This window comes from Lathyrus oleraceus, chromosome 7 (genome assembly GCF_024323335.1).
Source record: "Lathyrus oleraceus cultivar Zhongwan6 chromosome 7, CAAS_Psat_ZW6_1.0, whole genome shotgun sequence".
NCBI classification, from domain to species: domain Eukaryota; kingdom Viridiplantae; phylum Streptophyta; class Magnoliopsida; order Fabales; family Fabaceae; genus Lathyrus; species Lathyrus oleraceus.
Genome location: NC_066585.1, coordinates 131,725,436 through 131,734,851, shown reverse-complemented (window position 1 = coordinate 131,734,851; position 9,416 = coordinate 131,725,436). Strand labels below are relative to the sequence as shown.

Sequence of the window (9,416 nt, the reverse complement as noted above, 5' to 3'; positions counted from 1 at the left end):
AATAATTTAATGAAATTCTACATGACTTTTTAATCATACATTTTTTTAAACTTTAATTAAGTACACCCCTTTAGTTTAGTCTCCACTTGGCACAAACGATATCTCAAAACTAAAAAAAAACTTATTTAAGTATTCATATTTCTATGAGGACTATTGGGTTTTGAGCTGAAATTTCTACAAACTACCCACAGTTTAACACTCACCAATTGCATTAAATGTTAGCGGTATTCTCATGTAGAAAAGTACTCGAGAGAAATTGGATTGCATGTAGTGCACAGTTTGCAACATTCACGCTGGCATGACATAGGTGACTCTTCAATTGAGTTTGGAGGACACAAGTTTCAACAAACATTACGAGTTTCTTAAAAATAAAAAGTTTCAACTATAATTTTGATTTATGGACGGCTAAAACATTTGAAATTGTCATATTACAGTAAATGATGTTTAAGAATGTTTATTTGTTCTATAACACCTTCTCCACCACTAGTGGTTCCCACCAACTTTATTCCAACCGTTTTTGGTTACCATTTCATTTCTAGGCCCACATTCACATTCCTGCCACTCTTCTCTTCAAAATCTAATCTTGAATAGTTCCATACATATTATACACACCTCTTAACTCAACTTGCAAGGTTCAGCATAAAGAGTTCTAAATTTGCTACTAGTTTGAAGAGTTCGAGGTTGTTTTGTTTTGATTGGTTGACAATGTCTGCTGCTTTAGGCGCTGTGTCAGCGACCAAAGATGTTTCTTTTAATGTTCATTTGGAGGAAGAGCACAAAAACAAAGGAACCAACAAGGTTGATGGTGCCAACTATGATGATGTTGAGGAAATTGTGCTAGATGAAGATGAAGAGGAAGAACACAAGGTGGAGTTGGATCTTGGTCCTCAGTTTTCTCTCAAGGAACAGCTTGAGAAAGATAAAGTAAGGTTTTTTTCAAATGTTTCTGAATTTTGGTTTCTCATACTAGATGTTTTTTTTGTGTGATGAATTTTGTATTTTAAAGGATGATGAAAGCTTGAGGAAATGGAAAGAGCAACTTCTAGGGAATGTTGATGTGTCTGCTGTTGGAGGTACCGATTTTATTATAACTTATCTTTTTAGCCGTTCGATCATGTTCATCCAAATTTTGACCGTTACAAACGGCCAAGATTTGTCTGCACTGGCCGGATGGCTAAAGAGCATCTAAAATATCTTTAAAGATGTTTAAGTTGAAAAATATAAAAGCGACTTTGTTGTAATGTAGAGAAAATTGAGCCAGAAGTGAAGATAGCGAGTCTCAGTATTATATGCCAAGGAAGACCTAACCTCATCTTGCCAATTCCATTCACTAGTACTGATTCCAAAAAGAGTATTTTCACTCTCAAGGAAGGAAGCCATTACAGGCTAAAATTCTCCTTCACTGTCTCAAACAACATCGTTTCTGGACTCAAATATACTAATGTTGTTTGGAAAACTGGTGTCAGAGGTGAGACACATAGACTTATTTTATGTTTTGGTTAGATTAATTCAGCAACCATGTTTTATTAATTGTTTGTCATGTGGATTTCATAAATAGTGGATAACACAAAGAAAATGTTGGGAACTTATAGCCCACAGCAGGAACCATATACATATGAATTGGAAGAAGAAATTACTCCTTCTGGCTTGTTTGCAAGGGGGACCTATTCAGCAAGAACCAAGGTAAGAAAATTACCAAATTGTGCAACATCTAGGAAACTGATCCACCATTTTCTTTGTCATCTACATGGCATGACACTTTAGATTGAATATATTTTGATGTTGAAATTTTTGTATCGGTGTCTATATGTTATATGTCAGTGTCACGTCTGACGCATGTTTGTGTGAAACTAACTGATATTTGTTGGTTTAGTTTGTAGATGATGATCGAAAATGCTACTTGGATGCTAGTTATAGGTTTGAGATTCAGAAGAATTGGCCTACAAACCAATAAGACAGATAGAAATTCAACTTTATGTTTGATTATTAAATTGAGTTAGTGGAGTTGTGCACATGCATGCTAAATGATAGTGCAAATCTTTCTTCCCCTTCTATATGATATGGTTTCATTTTTTGTATTGTAATGACTAAAATTTTCACATAAAGGAAATGCTCGTGACAATCGCACTCATTCCACCTAAGATGCTTCTATTGTTATTATTATCTTGTATGGAGTGTGAGGGGTGAAGAAAAATGGGGTGGAAATGGACCCCATACATCAACTACTACTTGTTCTTTCTGAAGCAGATGGGTAAAAGTTCCATCAATTCTTTGGTGGTCCAAATTTTTTTTCTGTTATTATGATCACATGCTGTTTGCTTACTAACAGTTAAAATCAGGAAGAAAAAAAACTATCCAAATTGTACCATGAAAAAATTTATAATGGTTAGTTAGAAGCACTTGAAGCCAAGTACAAGTATATAATAGTTAGGTGCTAATAACATCACTCGTATTAATTAGCCATCTTAAGCATGTAACTGATATGATCATGATTTCCTCTTTTCATTAAAATGATTACCAATGCATTAACTTTCATGAGTAAGTAATGAGGCAAAGATAAGTGAAAATTGTACCAACCATACGCATGAACAGATTCGCCCGATTATGTCAATGATGATTATTACTACATTAAAATCCGAATACTAAAATGTGTCGAGAAGTAACGGTATATCCTAAATTTAATTCTCTGTTGCCCCATGTCAACAGCCACTCATTTTGTATACTGTACTGTACAAAGCCTTTAAAAATAATATGTACATGTAATATGTAGATTTAAAAAAAAAATGAAGCAACCCTACATGATCACAATTGATATTACTACTCTCGAATATAGTAGCCACAGAGAATCACCAATAGTCCAACAATGCAAACTTTACTTGCAATCCTATCTTACCACCATCAGTCACAAGCTTAGCAGCTGTAACCATCCAATGTCCAGGGGCATCATGAGGGCCTCGCAAAACCTCAGCTGTCTCAACATATTTCAGTAGCTTACTCGAGCGAACAGGTACTGGTGGGCCGTTTGGATAAATGCCAGAGTTAAGTGAAGTTGGAGGCTGCTTTGGTGGAGCTGCGGTGATACTCTGTTGTGTGAATGAAAATGTTGTGCTCAAATTTGTGAGGAAAGATGATTTTCTTGAAGCCTCGGGTGCAGCATCCCACTCTGACTTCCGAATGGTGCAATTGGTTATATGAGTAAAGAGAAGACATAGATGAAGCACATTTCTTGGCCAACTTCCTTTGGTAATGAGTTGTGCACCGGTTACAATGTAAACACCTCCACAATTATTCAACCAGTTAGGGTCATGCTTGACGACAGCTGTGCATATATTTGAGAATCTCTTCCATCTGATTGGTTCCAGGAATTGGTTACTGGTTTCATTTTCGTTGGATCCTCGCCACATAGATCGTACGCTCGGGGTTGAGGTATCTGAAGAGAGGATCATCTTGTTTGGGAGGCTCGAAAGATGATTTATATGTAAAGCAAGTCTGTCACTTTTCTTGCCCTCCAAGTACAGGCGGAGGCCAACCACAGGTTTCTGATCACTTACCACCTGCCATTTTGTGCAAAATACCATAATTATCGAGAGAATGTAAGGTTTTACTATCAGAATGAAGGGTTACTAAGCCTAAATAGTTTCCAAGAAGATAAAAGTAGAAATGATAAATCCCTACAAAGTTATGCAGCATATATTATGAAAAAAACGGCGAGTGAGCTTCTTGGCTCATAGATGTTAGAATTATGGCATGTTGTAACTTATTACATTTCTGAATTCTCATAAAAAATCACTCTGTGATTAACCATCTTGTATTTTGCATTCACACATGCAGGACATCTATAATATGGTCAATACTAAGTACAGTTCAACACATGGAATACTTATTTACTCAAACAAGAGATTTGGTTAACAGTACCTGTGTAGAGCTAATTTGAAGCTTTGGACCAAAAAAACAGAATTGCAGGGAAAGGGAAGAGGTCTTTCTCCGCTGATGCCTGAGAGGCAGTTCACAAAACATAGGCGCCCATTGCCTTGGAATTTGAAACTCCAAAAAATATTGTAAATCTTCGGGAGAAGGCTTATCTGTAGAGAACAAGAGAATCAATGATGTGTTTCGGACCTTAATAGTAATGAACCAAAAAATGGTACTTTGCAAGAAGTGACTAGGATAAATTAACAGTCTGTATATTAGTTTTTCTGTCGTTTATTCAATAGAACATTCGTCAAGACGGGCATTTTGTCTACATTGAGAAGTTAAATGACCATCTTGCATGTTTATGTTTAAGAACTAAGCTGAACACATTAAATTGAACTCCTGTTATTGGTTTTTAATCTGGAGCCTATCTACAGCGCAGCAAAAGTTTATAAATTGTAACAGATCAAAACCGGATATGGATAAATGCAGTAGACTATATATAGTGTGTGAGAAGAACGTACAGCGTAGATATAAATTGATTGCATGACTAAGATAGCCACTTCCAGGAATTCCAGCCAGAAGTGATGAAATAGGAACAAACTTGAATTTGATCGCTTCAGGATTAGAAGGGACTGTCTGGAGCCAATTTGAGTGACTGTGCTTGTACACATCTCCTCCTCTTTTGGAGCAAATAATAGTGAGGCCCTGTTCCAAAATAAAGCAACATATTACGTTCTCATGCTAGGAATTTCAATTATTCCAAATGACAAATATTTCTCATTGGGGGCTTACATCTTTGCTTGATGTTTCTGAAATACTGGTAAACTGCATTGTGTTTGATTGCATTACACGATTAAAGACCTCGGGAACCTACATTAACAGAGGTTGCATTGGCACTAAGCAGAAACAAAAAATATATGCTGAGTTTAAAAATTAAAATATAAATCACAATACCTTCTGTTTGCTATCTGCAGTCTTCCTCTGCAGTGAAGAAGGGCTTCTTACATCCGAAAATAAAAAATCTCCAAGATCCTCTAAATGTCTTCTGATATCACCCGGAGGAATCTTAGATGAATGTTTTTGTTTGACACAAATTACATCTTGACCTCCAACAGCCATGCCTACTACTATGTGAGTACCATATGTCTGGATGAACCTGCCTAACAAACTCAATCAGCATCATATACTCAACAACCCAAAATTACACATCATTCAAACCGTTAACTTCAATTACTATGCTAGGATGTTTCGCTCACAAAGCATTCTAACAGGAACGCAACAATTTAAATCGACTCAAACGGGTACAATCATAAAAGATTAAAAGTTCGCCCACAAGGTAATTTGAGTCTCGTACCAAAATATCACATTCTTTTATCAATTGATTCTTTCTTTGTTACTGAAAATACTAAAATTTGTAGGGATGGTTAAAATGATTGAAGCAGAAAAGCAAAAACAAGTTGAACATATTAAATTCAACACAATGTCAATAAAAGTAATGGAGTGCGGAGACATGTTATTTACACCAGGAAAACACATATCCCATGATATGTTCATTATCAAATATTCCGGTTTAGTGTTTGTTTACCTAGACAATGCAGCAGGATCCCACTGAGCTGGAACAGACTTCTTTACTTCCTCTTGCAGTACAAGTGGAGAAGCAGTCAAGTGCAAACAGTAGAGAGAAATGAAGTACCCATCAAAAGCAAGACATTTGATGTCAGACGCGTCTCGAAGCCAATCACCACTCAAATCAAAAAGAGCATTAAAATAGCCAGAAGGTATTTTTCCGTGTACTGCTGATTTTTGATTTAGCACCTCAGACATCTGCAAGGAAAGAAAGGAGAGATATATAACAACACACAGAAACAAACATCAAATTAGACACAAAAACGGTTTAAAATTGTGGTTCGCATCCGCTATTGCGACCACAGTATTGTTGTTAAGGTAGCCTCTTCAAGGGCATCACACCGCAATTGTGGTGTGATCTTTAATCATGTGTATGGTCGCATTGTAACCGCATCAGACGATTTCTACCATGTTACATCAAATCATCTCACCAAAAATTAAAATTTAAAAACCCCAAATTCCAATCTGCTTCAAACCTAATGAAAAGTGTTACCTTTAACCTTCTCTTAATTGTGCATCTCAAGTACCTCTCAGTTAGTATTTATGAAACAAACTAAAACTCTGATATGGTGCGTAAATAGTGTAGTCGCACCAACAACAATCACAACGACTGCAATTGTAATTTAAAGTCATATACAAAGTTATCTTAACTCAACATTGTTATCTTTCAAACTCATCTGCTTATTAAAACCAGGGTTTTTAAAAACAGAAATGTTAATTGAAGATCAATTTGTGACAACAAAAATTGAGAATTTTTAATGGTTAATGCTGTTCACAAATGTGGCCAATGAAGTGTAGCAGTTTATTAATATTAACTATTAACCATAGATTTAAAAGTGATTAAATTCAATTTACAAGTTTTCAAATTTACCACATGTATGAACTGCGTTGTTAACCATTTGAAAATTGTGCAAATGCATCTTATTCAAGTAGTTTTGATGAAGACAAAAGATCTCAAAGAAGAAATTGAACCAAGCTATATCATTTGTATCAATTGAAGATAATCAAGAAATAAGTGAATGAAAGCATGTCTAAAGGTACTCATTGCAATTTACACTACAAGACATTTAAATGCTCAAAAAATTCATGTTTCACTTCATCTACACCCTTCTTGCATTATCATTCAGATTTATTCATTATGCCATCCTTAAAAATGCATATTTATTCATTATACATTTAAATGCGAAAAAAATTCACGACTTCATTTACACTCTTGCTTTTAATTTTCTGCACTTTTCTCGTTCAAAGTTTAATAACTTAATTCCAAAAAAGAAAAGAATCTTTGCACATTAACAAAGAAAATCCAACAAACCTAATTCACTAGGGTACACTCTATAATTACAAATTGATTGATTTTGTTGTCCTAAATTGACGTTCAAATAACATTGACTGTGATTTGAGCACCAACATCAAAGTTTTCATTTTTGATATCTCTGCGACCTTAATACAAACAGCTATCGAGCATAAACCGCATTTAAGTGTGATTCTCAGCAGTATCAATTACTGTGATGTGACTGCAATTTAGAGCATTACCTATAAAAAAAACTACTAACAGAAAGAAGAAAGAAAACAAACCTGATTGAATTCAAGTACATCAGACTTGAATCGAATTCGATCCCCTTTATCACAACGGATATTCTCAGAAACCCCTTTGATTATGGTAGCTCCACCAGCTCCAGGAATCAAAATATCTCTCTTGTTTTGTTCATCAAGCACCACCAACCTTTTCCTACTATCACCACCACCACCCTCACGAATTCCCTTAGCAAACCTCAAACGAAAATCACTAGCCAAATCAAACCCTTTACCCAAAGATTCCAATGCCACCGTCTCAATACCCTTTTCCACCTCCATACCCAGATAAAAAATCTGAACAAAAAATACAAGTATATATAGATAGATATAGTATACCCTAGTTCATGAATGTTGAGTTAGGGTCAAGGGTGAATTTACTGAAAAAGGGGTCAACAAAAGGAGTTAGCTTTAGTGTTTATGTTGAAAAGGGTAACATAAACAGTGGAGAGATTGTACGAAATCGAAATGAAAGTTCGAGGAAGGAGAAGATGAGGTTGATTAACGTTACTTAACGTTAAAGGAAAAATTGGTTTTTGTTTTGGTGAATTGAGTAAAGGGGAGATATAAGAGAGAGTAAGAAGAAGAGGGTACTGGAAATGGAAAAGGGTCGTATTTGAATGTTTGTTTGACTGTGTCAGATATGTTGTGAAAATGGGAAGAGGAAGGACAGTGTGATATGAATAATTGAATATGACATTTAACTTATGTTATATGTTTGTTCAATCAATGTCTTAAAAAATATTTATATTTACTGTTGGAAGGTTGGTCCAATTGCTAGAGTTGATTAATAAGGATTTTAGTCTAACTTCTAGAGGGTATTCTATTCTCTATGTGCATATGAGAGTATTTTCTACGCGTAATTATAGAAATTAATTTTCTGTAAATAGGAAAGAAGGTAACTAATATGAATTTGTGTTTAAAATTTTGATTAAATGAAAGAAATATTTATCATCTCACTTAAATAATTTTAAATATTTGGTGATATTTTTTCGCGATAGTATTTAAATGAAGTTTCTATTAATGTATAATTCATGTTCACAATCTTCTTCCGTAGTTTATTATCTTGATCTCCTGCATTAAATTTTGAGCAATGCGTCTAATGCATTAGACATGCGTTGAAGGAGGACTGTATTGGTCATTATCAAAAATTTTATAGGCACTCTTAATTGATGGATGTCTGTCTGAAATCAAGCATAAGTTAGGCTGGGGAGCAACGTGTAATCAAAGAATTTTTAGGAAAAAACTTCATCCATCAGCAGTCTGTCCTTTAATCAGAGCGAAGGTGATTGGAAAAATGTTGTTGCCATCTTATGTCACTACCATGAGTAACATTCCTTTATATTTCCTGTGCAACCAAGTTCCATCAATTTGTATAATAGGTTTTAAAAAGCAAAATCTTTGATGCATGGTTCATACGTCAAAAGAGTCAGTGGAATATGTCATTTTCACTAACACATGTCCTGTCAATGGTATATGTCGGCAAGGTCTCCAAAATGGCAACAGTTCCCGAAGCATAATGCTTAAGTGACACCAAGTATTATGGAAGTTCTTTGTGTAAAAAGGCACAAAAGGATACTTGTTCGTTTAATTCTCGCGTCGTTTTGCTACAAGCATGAGGTTAGTCGAGAATGACGTCACTCCCCTAGTCAACAAAAAGTCATTCACATTCCCCTTCACAACAAAGTAAGTTTATTTTATTTCTTCTAATTGATTAATTTATACTACAACTAACTGTAAATAATTTATTTTCAATATTTTCAGTTTATATGGTATGTTCTGGGGATGAACTACAACAAATGTCTCAAACACGCTATAATAGTCTATCACAATCTTATATAATTTAACTAAAGGTCGTATTTGGGTCTCGACCATGAGGTTAACCCCGAGGATGTTGCAGTGTGGACAGTAAAAACACCAATCATCAAGTTCACTACTGTGGAGATATACTAGAGTGATCGTGTCAAACTACAATTCGGTATGTAACAACGAATTCCAGACCCTTCAGCGTGTTTGGGAAACTGGCATCAACTAATAGTGGATGTCCAATGGGTCTATTCCGATTGAAAAAAGTTCGTTAAAGAGACATGTCATCAATGGAGGAATCGACATCGACACATCTTAAATGAACATATCATACAAGATGCTGGACCAACTCAAAATTATATTAATTGATATATGTCGGTTACAATGACACAATTTATGTCTGAGCCAAGGTATTTGATCGATCCACATCAACAAGCTTCGTCATCATACGTCCAACAACAAACTTCTGCCCAACAACCAACCCCACACCATTACCA

The 9,416-nt window shown here is 35.2% G+C and overlaps 2 protein-coding genes across 5 annotated transcripts; one reads left to right on the top strand and one right to left on the bottom strand.

Annotated features, from left to right (window-relative positions):
* The first annotated feature begins 297 nt into the window (after window positions 1-297).
* Window positions 298-3,970, top strand: LOC127100827 (rho GDP-dissociation inhibitor 1). 4 transcript variants are annotated; one of them, XM_051038112.1, is made up of 5 exons: window positions 298-924; window positions 1,007-1,073; window positions 1,247-1,468; window positions 1,593-1,683; window positions 3,832-3,970. In XM_051038112.1, the coding sequence occupies exons 1-5, from the start codon at window positions 706-708 to the stop codon at window positions 3,932-3,934; spliced, it is 702 nt and encodes a 233-aa protein (XP_050894069.1). In that variant the 5' UTR covers window positions 298-705; the 3' UTR covers window positions 3,935-3,970. The 4 variants fall into 4 exon arrangements, with proteins under 4 accessions (XP_050894069.1, XP_050894070.1, XP_050894068.1 ...); XM_051038113.1 differs by lacking the exon at window positions 3,832-3,970 and adding an exon at window positions 1,874-2,141 and having other exon boundaries at window positions 315-924; XM_051038111.1 differs by having other exon boundaries at window positions 325-924; window positions 1,559-1,683.
* On the bottom strand, window positions 2,603-7,811 carry LOC127100826 (MACPF domain-containing protein At4g24290). Its single transcript, XM_051038109.1, has 7 exons — window positions 7,117-7,811; window positions 5,501-5,739; window positions 4,870-5,071; window positions 4,708-4,785; window positions 4,437-4,620; window positions 3,916-4,082; window positions 2,603-3,554 (listed from the first exon to the last, which is right to left on the bottom strand). Exons 1-7 carry the CDS (start codon window positions 7,393-7,395, stop codon window positions 2,847-2,849), a joined length of 1,857 nt encoding a protein of 618 aa, XP_050894066.1. The 5' UTR covers window positions 7,396-7,811; the 3' UTR covers window positions 2,603-2,846.
* Window positions 7,812-9,416: the final 1,605 nt, after the last annotated feature.

What these genes read in the sequence shown, in the direction of transcription:
- LOC127100827 (XM_051038110.1), top strand. Translation starts at nt 706, where the DNA reads ATGTCTGCTGCTTTAGGCGCTGTGTCAGCGACCAAAGATGTTTCTTTT. An exon ending in TTGGAAAACTGGTGTCAGAG is followed by an intron (nt 1,469 to 1,558) that starts GTGAGACACATA and finishes TTTCATAAATAG; the next exon opens with TGGATAACACAAAGAAAATG. An exon ending in CCTATTCAGCAAGAACCAAG is followed by an intron (nt 1,684 to 1,873) that starts GTAAGAAAATTA and finishes TTGTTGGTTTAG; the next exon opens with TTTGTAGATGATGATCGAAA.
- LOC127100826 (XM_051038109.1), bottom strand. Translation starts at nt 7,395, where the DNA reads ATGGAGGTGGAAAAGGGTATTGAGACGGTGGCATTGGAATCTTTGGGT. An exon ending in ATGTACTTGAATTCAATCAG is followed by an intron (nt 5,740 to 7,116) that starts GTTTGTTTTCTT and finishes CTTTCCTTGCAG; the next exon opens with ATGTCTGAGGTGCTAAATCA. An exon ending in CAGAAACATCAAGCAAAGAT is followed by an intron (nt 4,621 to 4,707) that starts GTAAGCCCCCAA and finishes ATTTTGGAACAG; the next exon opens with GGCCTCACTATTATTTGCTC.